Raw genomic sequence first — 21933 nt, 5'->3', positions numbered from 1 at the left:
AGGGAGGAAGCTGGAAGTGGTGGAGTGGGGGCATGGCCTGTGGCAGAGCCAGGAGTTGAGCAGTGAGCACCCCCCAGTACACTGGGAAGCTGGCGCCTGTCGCTCCAGCCCCGGAGTTGGTGCCTATACAAGGAGCAGCATATTAACGTCCGAAGAGCCGCATATGACTCCGGAGCCACAGGTGGCCGACCCTTGCTCTACCTCCTTAGGCGACAGACAGATCTCCTCTGATGCAGAACCTGAAGCGCAGACAGAATAAGTGACTTGCCCAAGGTTATGCCTCTGCTATAGCAGAGCAAGGAAGAGGACCTAGGTCTCCTGACTTCCAGTCCGAGTTTTAGCCATGAGTTCATCCTTCAGCCCCCAGCCAGCTGCAAGGAATTTGAGGGAATTTTTCTAACGGTTTGCAATTTATGTTCATTCTTCAGGAGCTGAGGTTGTGAGAGTGGGAAGTACGTGGAAATAAAATTGTTAAACATTCGAGCTAGAAAGGGGAAAAGGCACAGAATCATGTGGTGGGTTAGAAATAAGGCTACATTTTAGTCATGGGCATTTTGAGTAAAAGTCATGGACAGGTCACGGGCAGTAAACAAAAATTCACAGCTCATGACCTGTCTATGACTTAATATATACCCCTAACTAAAACTTGGGCCGGGTGCTCTGGGAGGGCAATCTAGGGGCGCCATGGGTGCTGGGGGGAGGAGGGGGCAGCAGCACAAGGTCCAGGACCCCTATTCGTGCTGGGGGGGGTGCGGGCAGGGGCACGTGACCCAGGACCCCTGCTAGTGCTGGGGGTTCGAGCAGCCCCTGAGCCAGCACCAGCCATTGCAGAAGTCACGAAGGTCACGGAATCTGTGACTTCTGTGACGGACATGCAGCCTTAGTTATAAGGAACAACTTCAATGAGTCATGGTGCAAAACATCCCTTAGGGTCAGGCCCTTAGGTTTGAAGCTTGTCTCAGGATTCTGAGCACCTTCTGCAAAATGAATCCAGGAGACCAGCCACACCCAGCATCGTACAGGATTTGTGCCCTTCTAAAATGGATTCCAAAGAGAGAGAATCATGCAGGCATGTCATTCTAGTCACCCAGCACTTACCTCTGTGAATCACTGACAGTTTACTGTGCAAATGCTCCAGTGCTCGCACAATCTAGAGATCAGAAGAGAAAGAACTTGTCAGACACACTGAACCTCACAGAGTAAGCCTTTCCCAGCAACACCACCACCAGCTTCTAAACGAGTACGTGTTCAAACAGGTGGCTTGTGCCATTAGCTTAAGGGCAACAGAGCCGGCAACGCGTGGTCTCCATGCATTCACATGAATGTCACAATGCTTAGGACCTGTGCAGCATGCCCCAGTGCCAAGCCCAAAGGTGGGGTCGGCAGGGGGATGGTACCGAAGAACACCACCCAGCATTCTCTGAGTGAAAGCCAGCCACTCACAGACACAGCGATCTTCCCGAGGATATCCTCAGGGATCGTCTTCTTCTTTTCCAGCACCTTCTTATAGAATTTATCCAGAGAGGTGTCCATCAGCTCCATGCAGATCCACACATCGCCCTAATGAGGGGAGAAGCAGTTCATGAGAAAGAGGAGGAGGAGGGAGGAGGAATTTCCTTGCACAGAATCACCCTGAGATCAAATGAAGGTGGCAGTCCCTGCCCTTTTGATGCGGGAAACCCTGTAAGCTGTTGCTGTAAGCAGCAGCTCCTTCTGTATCCAAGCTTCATGTTTGCCTGGGGCATGGGCCGGATGAAGACATATGGGCCAAAGCTGCACTTAAGATATCGTTGCGAGTACTGTTTTAGGGCCTGCTCCAAAGTACAGTGACATGGCTGGAAAGATCCCCATTGATGCAATGGGCTTTGAATCAGAGGTGGGACAGTGGAGGAGAGAGAGACTACCCCCCCTTCTCACCCAGTCTCCTTTGCACTTGGTGGATGTAATATGGTGGCCTAGGATCTACTCTTTCCGGAGAATTGACAGATCTGTGCCATGCTGGAGTCCAACCAGCCACTGAAACAGCCCCCGCAGAATGGCCAGGAGAGGCTGGATATGGGGTTCTTCAAGAAACCATTTCACCCCTGTACCATAAGCAGGTTAAGAACTGAGCTGCCAGAGCACACCAGATCTAATACTGCCCCATTACCTCTCGGAAGAGGGCTCCATAGAAGGTGACTGTATAGAAGCAGTCTACTGTCCTCATGGAGATGTCCAAGTCCATCAGTAACCTCTTCTGCTCTTGAGTGTTCACAGTCGCTCGGATTCTCTGAGAAAGAAAAAAGTCGTTAGCCAACAGTTACGCTCTTGGGCCCACACGTGACACCTCAGACCTCCCATTAAGTGCTTGGAGCTTTAAGGGCCCCATTGTTAGCCTAACCTTCACTAGGCCTCTTATCTTGCATCTGCAGTGCTGGTGGACAGAATTTTACCCACACCTTAGGTCATTTAGATGCATAGGTCCCAGATTTCCAGGTAGTGTACTTGGGTACCACTGAGGGATAGGAGTCTCCGCTACCATTGGTGGACTCCGTGGCAGGCACTGAAGCATGCTAGCCCCTGAACAGGCACTTAGATATCCAAATGGCCTACACAGGAGGTCCAGGTGACCAAGGGCATGAACCAAGTGGCTGCGATGTCATGCACTGAGCTTTGAAATGCTTCAGAGCTTCCTGTGGTGCTGGAGAAGCGCTGCATTCCCTACAGGAAGGTGGGTTCTGCTCATGTTTTTCCACACGCCTAGGTCAGGGCCTCCCCAAATCCAGCCCCACCAATGGAATGCTGGAGTCACACACAGAGCTACGCAGGATCTCATTAACACCCAGGTACCCAAGGAGACGGGGGCTCAATCCAACAGCCAGAGGAGTCGCTCAGGTTCTCTCCATCGACTCCAACGGGCGCTGGACTGGGTTTTTAGAGGAGCTGCTCCCTGCTCTCTCGAGCCTCATGCTCCACTGCGGGAGACCCCAATGCGATGTTCTCACCTTGACAGCCATGATGGTGCCACTCTGCGCGTGCCGTACTTTCTCCACCACTCCATAGGCCCCACGGCCCAGCTCCGAAATGGTCACCAAGTCATCAGCCTCCACTTCAAAGTTCTGTAGGAGAGAGGACACATCACCGTCTACACCAGCACCGATAAGAGATGGACGAAACATGACTAAGAGCGGAGGAGCGACAATCCCTCCCCCTGCTGCCACACACGAAAATAGACACCAACCACAGAACCAAGCTTTGACCTGAAGCGTCCACCCCAGACATTCACTTTGGTGATACCAGAAAGAAAAGGAGTACTTGTGGCACCTTAGAAACTAACACATTTATTAGAGCATAAGCTTTCGTGAGCTACAGCTCACTTCATCGGATGCATCCGATGAAGTGAGCTGTAGCTCACGAAAGCTTATGCTCTAATAAATTTGTTAGTCTCTAAGGTGCCACAAGTACTCCTTTTCTTTTTGCGAATACAGACTAACACGGCTGCTACTCTGAAACCTTTGATGGGACCGTAACACACTGGTTCAGTTCATTCATGACTCCTGCTAGACGTGGCCCACAGTACTATAACAGCCTGCTGCCGATGCACAGCTAGTGAAGTTACTTCTTTGGCTCACGTGATAGGCCTATAATTTTGGTCCCAGGTTTCGTCCCCACTTACCGCTGTGTCTGTAAGTAGGTCAGACAAACAACTTCATTTAGCTTGGGCAAGGGCAGAGGAGGTTAAGTAGCCCACTTTTCATTTGTCCCACCACAACTTTCCTACCAAATAAGAGGAGAAACACTGTGGAGCTTCCATTGGATATGCCCAACCATGCTGGAAACCCAGCACCATCCTGTTTAGTCCCGTTCCGTACCCATTGTCACTGCACAGGAGATGCTACCATGCAAAGGGAAGACCTGCTTAGGGCCAACAGCATCCAGTGGGTGAAATGAAGTCTGAATTCAGGGCATCAGAGAGCCTTCTCCTACCAGACCCCTGTGAAGTTGGCTCTGTCCAAAGTTATTGAAACATATCCACATTTGACAATCTCCCAGCATGAATCCAGTCACACTAGGTGCTAGCTGCAATCCATGAAGTGGTGGCATAGACTGGGCTTTTCCATGCACTGGCTGGGACACACTTCACCTAAAGCATTTCTTCACAGTTTAGACAGCACAGACTGGGCCAGCACTCCACGCTAGACAAGGACTAACTAGACCGTGTGTCTGCGATGTCACAATATTAACATGAGAGACTCAGACGCCACTGCAAGCAGACGTGGCTGGGAGAGCAGCACATAACTTGCTACACAGTGTACGCTAAAGACTGCAACTGCACCGTGCGCTGCTAGGTTACTGCCTTTGTAAAGTGATTTAAACAGGACAGCAAGCTGGGCTCAGTGAACCATCCCCTTCCCTGCCTCAGCACCTCCACCAAGCGCTTCCGCACCTTGCTCTCACTAAGTGGCTTTGCTCAAACATGTGAAAACAATTAAACACACTGGCGCCACCCAGCCACCTCAGGTGAACTCCGCAGCCGCCTTGAGGTGGGGAGACACATATGAAGACATATGCTGGCTGTTACAGAAGCCGGGATACTGTATATTTTCCCAGCCCCATGTCAGAGATTATGGCCAAGACGGGAAAGCAGGTTCCTTGCTGCCTTCCTCCCCAGGACCTGTATGAAGCCCAATGCCCCCACAACCACTTGGCAGTCAGAGCCCAGCCATGGCAAACTGCCATTGCAGAAGGCAGCTAACGCTGTTGGTTTCTCCCCCCCGACACACACGCTTCTCCATATCAGAATTACTGGTACAAGGATGTGTCTATAGTGGCTGAATAGGCAGCAAACCTGAGCTGAAAGCCAGGCCCGCTCTATCCTGCGCCATCTTGTGTTCCACAGGTAATTCGGGGAAGCCATAGGTCAACCTTGGGTGCAGCTGTGACCCGAGCATGACCTCCAGCAATCCTAGGAACTATGGAACTCTATAAGCCTGCCCCATCCTGCTTTGAAAACTTTTCAGACTCCAGCCAAGCAGCAAATGTGCTGCTACAGAAGCTCAATCAATAGACCTTTAGGGAACCTTATCAACGGGCATGCGCATCGCAGCTAGCCAAGTGATCTTCCACTTTCTGCTGCTTTATACCGACATGTACCCAAGGATGCGAAAGGAATTTCATTCAGTACTGATCATGGACCTTCATTTTTCTAGTTGGGTGAACCGATGTGGGAGAGAAAATGTTGACTCTCCGGCCTTAAGACTTACAGAAGTCCCTTGTTTTAAGGGAACAATGCATCATCATCTGTGTATCTGTGTACCCATATATTCAAGGCAAATGGGGAAAAGGGGCTTCTGCCTTATTTACACTTCTTAGGAAGAAAGGTCTGAAAGTTGACTCTTCCCTCACCTCCCCAAAAAAACATTAATAGTCATCTTGTTGTCGATACCCAAGATTGCAATTGCTTGTCTACCCTAGGAGACTCTGGACAGCTGGAGAACTAGCAAGATTGTCAGGAATCAAAAGAAGATTGGAGATGGATAACAAGAGTACACTTTTATAATAACATGGATTAAAAAACCCTGAGATCTAGAAGGATCCAAACAGGTTTCAGGGCATAAACCAACCTCTAACTAATTGGGGTTAGGGACAGACTTCCTTGGGGGCAGGTTATCCCTCCACTACCTCCTGCACCTTCCTCTGAAACTACTGCTACTAGCTATTGTTGGATCCAAGTTCCTGGACCAGATGATCTGATCCAGTCTAGCAATTCCTGTAATGTCCCTCATACCAACGAAGTGAAAGCTGGTTAATCAAGGAAGCGATTTTAATTGAGACTGTTTAACTTTGTTGCAATTAACACCTAAAAGAAAGCATCAACTCCACTCATCCCTTCTATCCTAGGCTGGGATAGCTTTCTGCACATCTGAGAGTCACTCAACAGAGCTTCCTTCAAAGAGATGAAGGCTAGACTTGACATTCCTGATATTTCTAAGAGTTGAGACTTTTTTTAAACACACACCTTTCCAGCCATCTTTATAAACAGTGAGGAGCAGAAAGGGCTGACACCCCCTTCTGCTCTTTGCATCAACAAGTTTGTTACATTATGGCTCTTACTACAAGGCAAAGGAGAATTTAAACAGGGGAACATAGCTGGTGAAGTAGGACACTTGCATGGCTGCTGGTGATGGCAGAGTACTGTCTTCACCCACTCCAGGGCTCTCCTACTTTCCATCTAGATATTATATGGCCATCATACCCTGGTACCAGTGCACCTTAAAACTGTGAATGGATGTAATCCTTGTGATGCCCCATTTAACAGACAGGGGACGGAAAGATCCAGGATAGACTAAGTGACTTGCCCAAGGTCACACAGGGAGCACGTGCCCATGCTGATCCCCAGTCTCTTGAGCCCAACACACAGCTCCATCCGCTAGATTATCCTTCCTCTCCTACGTAATCATGGGCTACTCCCCCAAGATTTATTCACACACCCATTCAGCATAACAAAGACCAATCGGTTCCTTGCCCTGAGAATTGTGCGAGGAAGCTGCAAGCACTCCGCCCAGCCAGCTGCAGCCCTTCCTTTGCAAGACAAGACTGGAATGGCCCCTGGTTTTGCTTTGGTCTTCAGGAAATCAACTGTTTACATAGGAGTCAAAGCTAAGCTGTGAGGAAGGGCGGGTAAGGTAAGACATTTGTTGCACAAGGGGGAGGACTCTGCTCCAGAAACAATGCCTGCAGGTTACACCCAGAGTAGAGGGGGAAACAGGGCTGTGTGCTGAAGACAGGCGGGCAGTGTACGTCTGGGCCTAAAGAGCCCTCTCTGCATAGCCACCGAGCTGTGTAATGGTCAAAAGGAGAACTCTACCACACGGTGCCTTTTAACTCTCAACACCGTCCACTAAAGCCAGATGACTCTGGTCCCCGTATGGTCCAGGAAGCAGGGGAGTTCCATGCCTGAACTCAGCCGTAAGGCATGCACTGCCCAGCACAGGAAGTCGCCAGCCGCTTCCCCTGCAATACAGCACATCCTGGAAGGAGCTGGCTAGGGCAGGGGGCAGGTCAGCAAGCAGAGTTAGGCTGACCGGAGACCCATGAAAATCACTACCCAAGGGGTTGCCTCCCATCGGTGCCAGCGGATCAAGCATGCAGCAGCAGGCTCCCAGCTCCCAAGAGGGCATCTGTGCTGCCTCCAGAGCAACCATTCAGTGAGCGCTCCAGTTTATTCTTTTATTCGGGCGTTTGCATGAACCACTTCCAAAAGCCAGCGACTCCTTCCCCCCGGCATGAAGGGCCAATGGAGTTCCCAGCACAGCGTTCTGCCAGGATCATCCTCCCTGCTGCTTGCCATGGTCTGAGTTCCCACCCGCCAGGGTGCAGGGGGACTAATCCCCTCCACGCTGCTGTGCCAACGCCTGGCAGGGCTGGTTTAGGGTTAGAGCAGGGACCACGGTGCACATATTTATGGTTTGCAAAGACACAGTGGACTATGGCTGGGTTTTTCAGCCACAACTGCAGGTGCTTCAATGCTCCCTCCCTGCCCCCATGCTGCTCCAGTCTGACGTGCAGGCAGCACAAAACTCCGGGTCACAGAGAGCCAAAGCAAGACTCCTGCACGCAAAGAGGAAGTCAAGAACCTGTAGAGACGCTCATACCACAGCACAACAGCCTGAGGAGAAAGAGGCCGCATGCACCTGCTGGGGGAGAGGGGAGGGGAGGGGGACATTTCTGGCCAGCCAGTTCTGTCACTTGTTTAATTAAAACGAGGTGGGCAAGCGGCATGTATGCTGCACGCTCAGCAGCATCTAGTATCTCTCAAAGTAGGGAGGCAGTGTGCGGCTCTGCACTGGGACTGCTTGGAGAGCCACAGGGCAAGGGAACAGACCAGCAGGCAGAGAGTCCTTTCCCTGAGCTCCAGCCCCCTTAGAGCGCCGCACTGCCAGGCTGCTACAAAGCATCTCTTCCCCCCACCCCACCCCCTCCTCCCGCAAACCATTAACCTGCGCAGTACCCAACGGCCACTCAAACAAAGGCAATTGGGCCATTTTGTGGGAACAAGGCAGGCTTCCCCTTCCCCCCGCCCGGCGCACAGAGGGCTGGAGATCCAGATCTTATCTGACTTGCCACCTGCCCAGGATGGAAGATAAACAGCTAGTTATAGCTCTCCTCCGAGGCACTATTTTTAGCCCCACTGCAAACAGCCTGACCCAGCCCCAGGAGGGCCCGTAACAAGAGACCGAACGAGCAGAGGCAACAACTATTTCCAGCTGGTGTTTTTCATTAGAGCACTAGGCATCGCCGGGTAAATCCAAGGGAGACAGAGGAGGAAAGGTGTGGAGACACGGAAGGGTTATGGCACCATGCAAGACCCAGGCCTGGCTTCTCTTTAGAGACCTGCAATGAACAGCCCTGGAAATTAGCAACACAAGCGGGGCTTTGTTAGGGAGAGTGCATGGAGCTCACTCGGACTGACTGCAGCTCGGCACGCTGGAGGAAGGGTCCTTCACTTTCTGCCCTTTAGCTGCACAGCGCTTCACACAGCCAGGGAAGCTCATTCCCTCACACATGGCTTCAGTGCAGTCCAATGTGATCAGGCAGGCATTGAAGCAAGCCACATGACTTGCCACACTGCCTTGTAGCCACAGAGAGGATAAGAGCCCTTCTACTGCTGCCAGGGGAGGGAGATTTCTGCTTGCTCAAGCAGCAGCCCAGGCCTGCGGAGTGGGGGACGAGAGATCAGGGTTGTAATCCTAGCCCTGCAGGTAGGGGATTGTGTCTGGTCTCTGCAGAACGTGGATTTGTTCTAGAAGCACAACAGCTTTGCACACCCAGCACAAGACTTTCTATCCTGCAGGATCCCAAAGTGATCTACCCAAGCGAGGCCACGTCTACACGACCAACTTTGGTCGATGCATGTGATGCCGGCATTCGGCCACTGCAGCTGGTACATCGCTTGCATCCATACAAAGCGCAATGTCTTCTGGGAAATTTTTGCAACGTGTTGTGTGATAAAAAATGACTAGCCCAGGGATCTTTGGAAGCTAAGGGTCAAGTTCCCAGCATGCAAATTTCTCCATCCCATAATGCTATCCATGGGCCATTAATTTTCATGACTTTTTTTTTTTTTTTTTTTAAAGTCCCTCAAACCCGCATGGCTCATTTCGTTGTCCGCCATCTGGGATAGAAGCAGGGAACCTGCAGAGCCCTGCTCTATTCTCATAAGCATTGCTGGGCCGGTGGCCTAAAAGAGACAGACTGGGGCTCAGAAGACCCAGTTCTGCCACAGATCTTCTGTGTGACCTTGAACAAGTCTCTTGTCTTCTCGATCCCTCAGCGTCTCCATGTAGAAAACAGAGACAATGCTGCCCTACATCACAGGGTGCATTTTAAGACCCTGACACAGAAGGTGCCAGAGACCTATTCACTACACAGCCCTGGTGATGGCCCCCACCTCTGAGGTGGAGGGTGTCACTAGGCTGACAGTGGATGCACAGGACAGTGAGATGGGGGAGGTATTTTGGGCAAGCCTCCACTCTTACAATAAGGGACCAGGGGATTCCCTCATGTCCATGCACAGAAGAAGATAGCCTACTGCATTCCTTGCAGAGCACCACCTTTGAGGCCTCGTCAAGACGGCACCTTTAAGAAGAGAGGCTATCTGTCTCTGAAGAACAATGGGTTTTCTCAGCCCAGTCTGGATTCCAGCCAACATGGCAGAAGAGCATAGGTTTTGCAGTCCTGGTGCACAGATCCTTACCCACCTTCCACTAGAATCACTGCTGGTCTTGTTCCTTTCTGAACTGCAGGGCCCGTCCAGGGAGCCAAGGACTCTGCTCCCAGCAGGCCTCTGAGCTGCATCATCCCATTGCTCACTCTCTCCAGCACCTACCACTAACTGGGTGGAGTTCTCTGGCCTGTGCCATGCAGGGGTCAGGCTGGTAGATCAGAATGGTCCCTTCTGGCCTTAATAGATTAACTGTTAAGCAGAACTGGTGACAGTGTTTCAAATTTAACCAATTCCTCACCCCATCTCCACCACTTGGCCATTCATCTTTTAGATCCTGGTGCCGATACTCATCACTGAATGTGGGAAGGTTTTGCAGACTGAAATATCAATCCATTGTAGTAACCCCACTGGAGGCAGCAAGAGTGCAGGTTGCCACCAGGATGAGCTCAATGTTCTTTGAAATTTAAGACCGCTTTTGTAGACATTTGACAATTGGTGAGATAGACAGACTAGAGGGATCTGACACACATATGGGGGTGGTGAGGTACAAGCAAGGACCAGAAGGAGGAAAAACCATTGAAACATACTTTATCTCCAATCGTAATGAAGGTTCTGGAGTCCAAGTTCCTTGGTGGCCTGCATGGAAAAAAGAGAAGTTGGCAAGGAGATCAGTGACTGCACTCTCTCACAGCAGGTCTCAAACCCATGAAGCGCTTGCATTGCCCACATCCCCCCACTCCTTACGGTCCCATTTACAAATACGGGCCTCTATCCTGCCAGCACTGGAGTACATACGTAGCCTTCCTCATACACAGAGCCTCTGCTGCCTACTCGCATGATTCAAGCGATGAATGTGCTCCAGCGTTTGTTGGATCCGGGCCATAGTCAACCCGAAAGGAGTCAAATACATCCAACCAATAGGCCAGTGGAGATTCGCTCACTTCAGGAGATCAGCCAGAGACACCGATTTACAACATTCAATGATTTCATGGTGGACTAGCCCAGCCAGTCACATCATGACATCCACCGTCAACACAACATGACTGCCAAGTAGCATGAAAAACCCAGCTATAGAAGACAGAAGCTATTTCCTAGATGCAGCATTGTGTCTACTTAAGGGCCTGTTTCACTCACCTCTGACACGCAAGTAGGCTAACATTTTAGTGGCATTGCGCTGCAATGAACACTATCTGGCTGATTTTTTTTTTTTTTTTAAGACAGTTCCTTACCTGTTACTATCTATCACCTTCGATTATTGTTAAAATAGATTTTAAAAACTAGGTTTACTTTCCATCGCTCACGGGTGGTTACTTCCCCCCTCGCTCTCACCCCTACTTAGCTTGGAGAATAACAGCAGCCAGTTAGTTTACCCTCTAGGTTCTCGTGTGCTAGCACAACATTGCTATGTCTGCCTTCAAGGAATGGTTTCATTCCAAAGCAAAAGCTCTGCACTGCTCTCTAAGGTCATGGAAATATTTCTGTTACACTTCATAAAGTTCAGAAAAACCTGGGTTTGGGGCCTAAGCTATTGTATCACATCCCTTTTACGAGGAGCCCTCCGGGAGGGAGGAAAAGCACAGGCAGATAACTGTACGTTCACACATTAGGCTTTCCCCTTCAGAGACTTGCATTCAAATGTTGAAAGGAGCATAACTGAATGAGCCTGATGGTTCGCCAACTAGTGGCCTCTGCTAGGAGCAGCTTAGGAATAAACCAGGTGCAGTGCTGCAGGTCAGGACAGAGGGACAGGCAGTGCCTTGTACCAGTCTGCATGCTGCCAAACTTTGATCACTGCTGCAAATGGCTCTCCATCCCAACAAGGAATGACTTCCACAGTAACAGGAGAGAGACACATTCCAGTGAGCTGAGATATGAGTGGGTACCAAACACCAGGCACCGGATTGTAGCAACAAAACACAAACAAGATATTCTGTGCCCTCCATGTACCAAGGCATTAGAGTGTTAATGATTGAAATTAACACCGATGCAGCAAGATTCCAGCAGCCCGTTAAATAACGATTTCCCAGCTCTGACACCCACAGCTGGCTCACAGGTCACATGACACTTCTAATTCTAACACACACAACCCTGCAGAACCCCAGTGAGATCAATGGCTTGCTGCGTGGATTGGTCAATGCCACCACGAGCCAGGTGCCTAGACACTACCACAATACAGAGAAAAAGATTTAAAAATTAAGTTTACACTAAAAAAATAGAAAGAAAAGAAAGCTGGATTTCTAAAACTGAAATGGAATATTCCTCTCGCGTTGACAAATCTTTAAATCTTTAGCCTGAAATCTCAAGGCAGACTTGCAGCAGCATCGAAAGTCAGCATTCAGCAGCAGCGACTTACGTTGGGTTCATGACAGGTTGCTTGATGGGGACACATGTTATTTTCAGATCCCGTTTCTTCTTGCCTTTCACTGAAAGAGAGAAGAGACACCTGACAGCTAGACATGTTAGCTCATTTCCCCTCCCCCACCCCCAAAGCATCTTCCTACCCTGCACAAAAAGACTGGCTACAGATAAGTTACCAAAAAGAAAAGGAGGACTTGTGGCACCTTAGAGACTAAAATTTATTTGAGCATAAGCTTTCGTGAGCTACAGCTCACTGAATGCATCCAATGAAGTGAGCTGTAGCTCACAAAAGCTTATGCTCAAATCAATTTGTTAGTCTCTAAGGTGCTACAAGTACTCCTTTTCCTTTTTGCCAATACAGACTAACATGGCTGCTACTCTGAAAACTGAGATAAGTTAGCATCCAGTTCCACAGCCATTTGAACCCTGGGGCTGGCTGGTTGCTTTCCACTATAGCTAGATCCAAGCAGAACAGGAAGCAACTCAAGGGTTCAGAAATGGTTCGAAGCCAGATATCACAGCCCAGTCTTAACCTCTCTGTCCCAGATTGTTCGGCCCCTAAGGGAAACTTATCTACCTTGGGCTTCTCCAAGCTGCTCCTTAGTCTAGTCTTTTGTTCCTCCTCTCCCAAACTACTCTGGTGGTTTCCTCTTCCTACCTCTCGAGGACAGTCTATGTCACAGCAGAATGTAGCCAGCAAGAGATGCTGAAAAGCAAGTTGGCAGGGAATGCTCTCTTCATGACTGTCCCATTATGTACAAGCCTAAGGAACAGGGCAACTCCAGCACAACTGGGCTTGGAAGGGCTTTAAAAACAGAAAAGTGGTGCAAGAACCAGATGCACCAGCCTTTCATTTCTGGGGAGACCAGAGGCCTGATTCTCTTCTGCCTTGCACCTTGTCATCAACGTGGGTCTAGTGCTACCAGCTGTAAGTGATAACAGAGCAGGGGAGGATCAAGCCCTTGGCTTTAAATTTTGTGTCAGTCACAAGTGAAAACAGGCTGTGGGTCTCATCACAGCCATTAATGGACATTTGTTCACATCACAGAAGCCCAGGCTAGAACACCACTGTCCAAAGACAGCAGGACAAAAAGGTGCATGGCAAAGCATCTTAGCCGAACTGCGTGCGATCACACCACTCTTACTATCCCTGATACACTTTTAATTACACAGATCAGCTTAAATAAATCATTTTGCTGGGCACCTACCTGGCTTGGATGGCTCTAAAGATCCTCTGGAATCTAAAAAAAAAAAAAAAAAAAGATTAGATCTGTTTTAATGGAGTAAGACCAAGCTTGGTACAAATCAAGCCTCTATGCTATTGGGCAACACAAAATTCATTCCAGCATCCAACGCACATCTGAAAAGGAAAGGAGCCCTGTTTGTATTTTCCACAAAGGTAGGAGATGCTCACAAAATGGAGCTGCAGCAGAATTGGAGAGACTAGCCTGCAATGAAATTGTTCTGCCAAATTCGGCAGAATGCATTAGGCATGGAAGCTTCAGCCTACAGCGAAGACTCTGCAAAAGATCACGTTCACTAAACCGAGCTCTCCTCTTATTTTATGCATGAATTGTGCTGGGTTGATAGGAGATCTTTTGGCCACATGAGGTCGCCGCACCATTAATGTTACATCACAGAAGCCCAGGTCACCAGATCTTACAAAATTCACTCAGCACAAGAATATCACCGATTTCATCCGGGAGGAGCTAGTAGGCAGCTGTGCAGAGGTTGAAAACCATGTTTTACAGACACCAACCTACCTCAGCATCATGAACATACCAAAAAGAAGATTGCAGTTTGCTGCCAACTGCTCTTTTAGGGCATTGACCTAGAAGACACCTGAAGAGGGGTGTTCTAGTGATCTGATTGCAGGACCTCTCCGGTTCTACTAGCAGCAGCTAAGTGCCCTTGAGCAAGTCACAACCTCCCTGTGAAGTGGGAATGGTACCTACCCACCTGCCTCATGGGGGCCTAGTCAAAGTGTGTCCATGTCTCTGAACGCAGCAGAGGGGGAGCAGAGCTTACTGTAGATTGAGATCTCAGAGTGGAGACAACAGGACATCAGTAGGAAGGCTGCTGTGTGTATAGGAGAGGAGAATTCCTGCAGTAGCATTAACAGACCCAGAGAGGCAGCAATTGCCACAGCCCTCTGTGTCCTGATCAGACAGATGAGACGTACAAAATGTTCCCAACACAAAATGTTGCTGTGCATGTCGCCAGCCGGCACCAGATGCCCCTGACAATAAGAACTCCTGAAATACACTTCTCTTCCCCTCCTCCAGCAAGCCACAGCCTTCTCATGGCTCAGAACATGGAAGGGGGGCAGCATGGAAAAAGCAGATCTGAAGGTTTCTGCTAGGTTGCTGCAGGAGGTGGCCGTGCTGGATTCCAGCCCCTGGCATCCTAGTCAAAGAGCTTAATAACGGCACCTGCTTTCATACCATGCTGTAGGATGGGTCGGACCAAATGCCAGGAGGGAAACTTTATGCAGACCACCAGATCAGAGCAGCCACTGGATATCAGAGGCTCTTCCTCCACCACCCACTGCCTTTCATCTCCCCTGCTCCAGAGTTCAATGGAGCAGCAGCCTCCTTATGTCACAGGCAATCCCTGTGATCTGGCGAACGTACACAACAGTGCTGAGCTCGAGCACTGGGCAAGCCATCCATCTTTGGTCACCCAATGGCCGACTGCACTATGGCCCTCTGGCTGCCAGGGTTCACCCTAGGAAGATTCGCTGGCAGCAGCTACACCAGGAGTTGCCCCATAGGGCATGCTCGGTTAACGACCATTGGTTCTACCCCGTGTAATGGAGAGGTTAAGGCTCCCCCAGGGGTGTTCTCTACCCCTGTCCGGGCCCTAAAGAGACCTAGTGGAGACCCTCTTTGGAGCCGGTCAGTTCTGCTTCTAGACCAACCAGGGCACTGCTGCGCAAGGCAACCCCCTTCCTTTTCCCCATGCCCAGTACCAAAGCACACTGCACCAGCAGCCCGTCCTGTCCCACAGAGGGAGGTGGGTTCAATCAGTAGCCCCTTATTATTAGCCTCGCCTTCCCCATCATGCACCAACAAAACCAACCTGGCAGCTCCCATATTTATTCCCATTGTGCAGTTGCAACCCTTGAGATAAGGAAAGGGATCCTAACTTGTGTCACAACAAAATCCCCACCACCTTAGCCAAGGAGAGTCCTACACTCCCGGGGGAGGGAGGTGCAAACTTGCTGTCTAGCCTCAACAGCAAGTGGCCCGCTCCTAACTGAGCAAGCTCTGCTGGAGAGTCTGCCTTCTGTTTAGTGAGCTGTCAACACTGCAGCAGTCACAGTTTCAGGTTTGCTAGCATGTAGCTTTTCCTCCCGGAGCCCAGATGGGTGAGAGAAGCTATAAATAACCCTGGGAGATTTACACTCTGATGATACTTCTCTGAATACTTGCTTGAGCACCACAGGAGCAAACATGAAACAAAGAACAAATCCATTCACCAGCTCTGAAATTCCCCACCCCCAGAAGCCACGTGTTTCCAGGTACCGAGCGCTCACCTCAGAGCCACAGATTAGAGCCCGCTGACACCAGCTCAGATCACCTCTCTGCTCTGCCCAATTCACCTGCAGCTACAGCAGCACAGAGCATGCACCAAGACTCACTGGCTTCTCCTGCACTTCATTTTGGCCCTGAATCAGCAAAACTCTTTAGCACACGTTTAACTTGCTACTTAGCACTTAAACCCATTTGGAAAAATCCCACCCTAAGTGACCTGGGAGCACAAATCCCATTCACTTGCAGGGGGTGAATTCCCTTTCAGTGGGCCAAAAGTCAACAAGTCTGGAAAATCCCACCCTTAAGCACATACTTCAGTTCCATCAAAACAAAGGGATTTCAGTGCTTTGCTCCGTCAGGGCCTTTTAAGAGACCTCTGCCTTCTGCCCAACCCCCCCGGCCCCAGCCACAGAATGCAGCCTTGTCCAAAAGGAAAGCCCTTTGCTCCCATACTTCCTGCTGTGTGCATTCACCCATTCCAGTGCACCGATAAAGGCCGTGAAAGCCTCTTAGGGCTAATTCAGATGGAGTGAAATTCCAGGTCTCAAATTGCCACCCTGCTATGCAGTGTACACGGCCCAGCTCCAGCTCCCCATTCAGCTGCCACTCAGAGAGGCGGTTCTGTGGGAGTGGGCGTGTCATTCTAGGAGGGTCCTGTTGCATTTGTACATGGGACCTGCCACTTTTTAGATCCAGCATGAGTCCCATGCTCTGGGGTGGCTTTATAAAAACACCAGCTTCCCTTTTTTTGTGCCTGCAGATGAAAACGAGTCAACATCTGCCTGCATGCCTCCCCCCCGACCCCCATGAGATGCCCACATGCCTGTGTGTGCACCTGAAAATCATTATGCCCATAAAACTGCACCTGTACTCGTTTGTGGGCACAAAAAGGGAGGCTGGTTTAAGGCCTCCATTGGGAGCCAGAGCTGAAGGTGGTTGTTAAAAAGCCTCCGTCTGTGCTGGAAACTGAAATGAGCTGGATCTGGTTTAAAGGAAGCTATTTTGCTTAATCCTTCTGCTGCCCATTTAGCCACTATTGCCCTGAAGTTACCATAGTAACTACCAGCAGGGTATACAATGCTGCTTCTATGCTACAGGCTTCATTGAGGCTTGCAGCACAGTGATAAGTGATGCATCCAGCTGGTGCCTAAGCAGGCTCCAGGTACGGTTTGACTCGCTGCAGACTCCCCTCTTGGCCCTGAACTTAGGGGTCAGTCCAGAGGTAGCTGGGGCCAAGTCAAACATCTCTGCACCATGTTACTTAATAGATTGCGCATCTGCAGAAAACAGTCCGCTTGCAACGGCAGAGAGGGAGGATGGTGTAGAAGAACTTAGCGGGTTAGCCTGGGACTCAGACCTGGGATCGATACCCTGCTCTGCCACAGCCTTCCCGTGTTAAGTCACTTAGTCTCTCTGGGTACATCTACGCTGCAGTTAGACACCCGCAGCTGGCCTGTGCGAGCTGACTGGGGCTAAGAGGCTCAGGCTAAGGGGTTATTTAACTGCAGAGTAGAGATTCAGGCATGGGCTGGAGTCCGGGGTTCTAGGACCCTGAGAGGTGGGAGGGTCCCACAGTTCAGGCTGCAGCCCGAGCTGGAATCTCTACCCTTCAAACAGCTCCATGAGCCCGAGTCAGCTGGCATGGGCCAGCTGCGGATGTGTAATAGTAAGTGCAGACATATCCCTCTGTGCCTCAATTTCCTATCTGTACAGCGGAGATTACAGCACAGGGGTTTTGCAAGGACAAAACACACTGAAGACTGATGCACCCTGCTATATGGTCCATGGGGGGGGGGGACCCAGATATAGACTGAAAAGGCAGCTCTCAGGAATGGTTTCAGAGCTCCTGGTGAAAACCCCAAATGTAAGCATCCCTGCCCCTCACTTTTCTAGAAGCCAAGCACAGAACCTGTCTCTACTGGTGAGCACGGGGGCTTTGTTGTTTCTTTTACACACTCCCCTGTCCCTTCCCCAAACGTAGCTATCTGGTGCAGACCAGCAGTATAGCTGCACTACCTCAGTGTTGATCAGGGCATGCACACGAATGACCTACTCCAGTAAGCAACTGAGGGAGTGAGACTCTCCCCCTCATCTAAGCACACCCTGAAGGCACTTCCTGGCTCAGATCTAAAAACTGTGACTAAACCAAGGCATGGAGGAGAAACTATCAGGCTCCACACCCAACTCCCTTGCTCTGGCAGTGCCGTTAACCTCGATCCAAAGTACCCTCAGCGCTCACCTGCAGTCACCTTGATAACCATGTGCACAGCTGCTACGATGCACACACCGCTCGCATGGGAGCCGGTGACCTGCAGCTGATCCCTGTGTTCTAGCTTGATCATTAGGGCTCTCCCCAGGAAGAGGAAAACAGTAACCCTCTAAGGGCTCTCTGTATTCTGGCAATAGTCTCTTGCTCCAGAGGCATAGGCATTCTTAAGCCCAACACTGCGCCAAGATCAGCCAGCACAGCTCCAAGTGGAGACCAACACTACCACTACAGCAGGCGCTAGTGACATCAGGGGTACCTGTCACAGCAGAGCTGAGTCATTCTTCATAAGCACAAGAATTGATTAGGTCAGTGCCAGGCACTGGCAGATGCACTGTGATTGCTCCTGGTAGGTAGGAAGGTGGGTGCTCTGTGATTGCCTCCTGACAAGCAGACGGACACCCCATTTCAGGGGAAAGGAAGGGGTGGGGGAAAAGAGGACTTTTTAAAGAGAGTGGGATGAGAATTACAAAACCCTGCAACTCAAGACCTTCCAACCTGGCCAACTCCTGGCAAAGCATCCATTTCCAGCCCCAGCAGGTGGCTACATATGAGCTCTTAACTACATGTCATCTCGATTACCATCTCTCCCACACACCTGAATTCCAACAAGGTTTCCACTAGAGCTAGAAACAAATGCTTCCTGAGAACCCTGGACTCATCCCAGCTCCCCAGTGCATTGACCTCTAGCACGAGAAGCTTGAGAAACATGGGGCCAGATCCTCAGCTGGTGTAAACCCAAGTAGCCCCACAGTCTTCAGCATAGCTCCACTGATTTATGCCAGCCAAAGACTGGGCACATATGCTGCAAGGATCATGTCAGAATTCAAATGAGGCAAAGAGATGGTAATCAGAATGACATGATTTCAGGGATGCAGAGCTCAAAAGGCTTGTGAGCCTTATCTAACTCAGGCAACCCCGCAGAGCCACAGAAACAACACATGTCCATGAGAACATGAGCGCGGCCATACTGGGTCAGACCAAAGGTCCATCTAGCCCAGTATCCTGTCTTCCGACAGTGGCCGATGCCAGATGCCCCAGAGAGAATGAACAAAACAGGTCATCATTATGTGATCCATCCCCTTTCACTCTCTCCCAGTCCAACAGCAAATACTCAGCTGCCTTAAGGTACGTTTACACTGGGAACAATAGTAAGGTATTCTCTTGCACTGGTGCAGCTCTCCTAATGTGATGCTAACAGCAGAGGAAATGGTCAACACAGCCACGGAACAGGCACACTGACTGCCGTGTCCTCTGAGTAGAGCCGCCATTGGTTGCACCAGCGTTGGGGAAAAGTTGGCAGGAATTCCTTGCGCAGGCAGGATTCCAGTCCCCAGCATGTCACCACAGGCACATCTCTGCATCCTTCATGCAGAGAGAGGAACTATTTCCCTCCCTAGAGGAAGCCACCGAAAATTTCTCCTGCCACAACCTTGATAAAGTTTAAAACCAGCCAATTGTATTCCTGGAGCTGTTTAATTCCACCTCGGTGTATGCATGTGTGTGGTACCTCTCCCTACTGGCTCACGTGGGTGGAAACTAGCAGGACAAATCTTAAGAACTGTAAATAAAGCTATTTGACTGAGCTGACCTTTGAAATGCAACCTCTGTTGCCTCATGGCCTCTGTACTCCCATGTGCCAGCCCCAGGTAAGGCACTGTGCAGAGGAAAGAGCAGCGCTACAGAATCTACCATACAGGGGGAACTGGGACGAGAACTGGAGCATTAACAAGAAAGTTGGCTTGAGGGTGGGGGAAAGGAAGTTAGCATAGCTCAGTGGTTTGAGCATTGGCCTGCTAAACCCAGGGTTGGGAGTTCAATCCTTGAGGGGGCCATTTAGGAATCTGGGGCAAAAATTGGGGATTGTGCCTGCTTTGAGCAGGGGGTTGAACTAGATGATCTCCTGAGGTCCCTTCCAACCCTGATATTCTATGATTCTATGAAAGCAACACCTCTCTAGAGGGTTTATTTTGTATCCAGCATGTTCTGTTTGCCCCTGGACAGGACAGTCCAATCACTGATTTGGGGATGAAGAAAGGCAAATGAAGGATGAGAAACCCAGTGTTTCATCCAAGCCACAGAACAATAATAAATTTGTTAGTCTCTAAGGTGCCACAAGTCCTCCTTTTCTTTTTGCGGATACAGACTAACACGACTGTTACTCTGAAACCAGTCAGATAATAGTCAGCTTTTAAGGGCAAGATAAGAGATCAGGTGACAATCTCCTTAGATAAATTTCAGAGTAGCAGCCCTGTTAGTCTGTATTTGCAAAAAGAAAAGGAGGACTTGTGGCACCTTAGAGACTAACAAATCCTTAGATAAAGGCATAGCCAGCTGAAACAAAGAGGGTTGTTGGCTCCCAGCAGAGAGCCATGGCAATATTTGCACCACTCTGCATCCTGGAAAGAGCAATCAAAGCAAGGGGGGGGGGGGGAAATGATGATGCTAAGCGCAGTTACCCCGCCCCACTAGGCAATTTTTCTGAGAAGTCGTCTTTGTAGAATTTTTGCAGAAGTTGAAAAAGCGCAACAAGTCAACCAGGAGGAGGAAAAAGGCAGTTCATAAAAAGCCCCTTATAGTCAGAGCCGCCCACAGACCAACAAAAAACAGTCACCTGTTAACCTCTGCTGAATCACAGCTCTGAACTGCAGCAGGTTCCCTGTTGGGCACTCCATTCTAGTGCAACAGGACTTTTTGTGCAAAAACAAACAAACAAACAAACAAAAACAGCAAGCCTGTTGTGTTTGGCAAATGCTTTAAAAAAAAAAACCCACAACACCACCACCACATGCTTAGCTGCAAACCCTGCAGATTTTTCCATACTCATGCCGGCCTGTACACCTACAGCTGGCATTTCAACCCTACGCCTGCAAGTTTCCAGTATATTTAAAACTGGCTAACTGGCCGCATCCAGACCCCTCCGAGCAAGGTTACAAAGCAAAACTGCACAGAATGAACTGACAGAAAGTTCCACAACCCCTTTTACCATCTGAAATGCTCTTTAGAGCTTCCCGCCACGTGTTTTGGAAATTGCAACATATACCTTGTTTCTTGTCCATGGTTTCCCAGAAATGAAGAACAGAAACGGCACGCCTTGAAGCAGCTGGGGGGTGGGAGGGAAGAAGGGGGAGATGTCTGCAGGATCCAGTGCACAGAGCTTGCTGCAAACAACACTGCTTATTTTAAAAAAGCATGCATGGTCCAAAGTACTCAACAGCCCTTTTCGATGACCTCTCTTTCCTCCCCTCCACGCCCTGTGCACAAACTAGAAGCAATTAGAAGATCATTCTAAGTTTTCTAGCCTGAGTGTGCTGGAGAAAAAGAGGAAAAGATAGAGAGATGGCAGAGTGCAGTGTTCCTTCACAGGCAGCTGCTGAAGTTGGCCAGTTTCAGCTCAGATTACACTTTGAAAGCTCAACAGTTGTAAAAGCTGCAGCAATGAAAGAGCAGACATCAAACAGGAAACTGGACCAGGGCCAATTATGGAGGCCATTGAAGTACAGGATTTTTAAAATGCATCCCATCAGGACACATTACTGGACAAAGTGGGTTGTTAAACCCAATCTGGATTTTAAAAGGCAGCTTTTACAGACACACCCCTTCCAACCAAATGTAAACGATTTTAGATCAAGAACAATAATGAAACAGTTAAACATGACAGCTGTGCAGAGAGGCTAATTCGTTTTTTATGTCCCCCGCACACAACCATGGGACACAATGTGAGAACAGGTTTCAGAGTAGCAGCCGTGTTAGTCTGTGTTCGCAAAAAGAAAAGGAGTACTTGTGGCACCTTAGAGACTAACAAATTTATTAGAGCATAAGCTTTCGTGAGCTACAGCTCACTTCATCGAATGCATCCGATGAAGTGAGCTGTAGCTCACGAAAGCTTATGCTCTAATAAATTTGTTAGTCTCTAAGGTGCCACAAGTACTCCTTTTCTTTATGTGAGAACAGCGGAACAGAATTCTATCCTGCTTTCCACAAAGCTGCAGGGCTCTGAAGCCACACAGCACGGCCCATTACTGAAATGGTGTGTGCTTCACTTGAAAGGAGGACTGGTCCCCAGC

At 49.7% G+C, this 21933-nt stretch overlaps 1 protein-coding gene across 4 annotated transcripts in view; it reads right to left on the bottom strand.

Annotated features, from left to right (window-relative positions):
• Window positions 1-21933, bottom strand: part of MAP2K3 (mitogen-activated protein kinase kinase 3) — a 59651-nt gene that overhangs the window by 10404 nt on the left and 27314 nt on the right. Inside the window, exons 1-8 of one of the 4 annotated variants that reach the window (XM_038420072.2) lie at window positions 20910-21245; window positions 13273-13305; window positions 12060-12129; window positions 10294-10342; window positions 2985-3098; window positions 2150-2269; window positions 1444-1560; window positions 1099-1150 (exon numbers count right to left, since the gene is read on the bottom strand). In XM_038420072.2, coding sequence (XP_038276000.1) covers window positions 1099-1150; window positions 1444-1560; window positions 2150-2269; window positions 2985-3098; window positions 10294-10342; window positions 12060-12129; window positions 13273-13305; window positions 20910-20925 — 571 coding nt within the window. In that variant the 5' untranslated portion in view covers window positions 20926-21245. Of the gene's footprint in view, window positions 1-1098; window positions 1151-1443; window positions 1561-2149; window positions 2270-2984; window positions 3265-3492; window positions 6892-10293; window positions 10343-12059; window positions 12130-13272; window positions 13306-20480; window positions 20557-20909; window positions 21246-21933 lie in introns of those variants that run through there. The other 3 variants (XM_038420068.2, XM_038420071.2, XM_043493724.1) reach the window with 3 other exon arrangements.

The sequence above is a fragment of the Dermochelys coriacea genome, chromosome 10 (assembly GCF_009764565.3).
Source record: "Dermochelys coriacea isolate rDerCor1 chromosome 10, rDerCor1.pri.v4, whole genome shotgun sequence".
Classification (NCBI taxonomy): domain Eukaryota; kingdom Metazoa; phylum Chordata; order Testudines; family Dermochelyidae; genus Dermochelys; species Dermochelys coriacea.
This window is presented reverse-complemented; position numbering and strand designations above follow the sequence as displayed.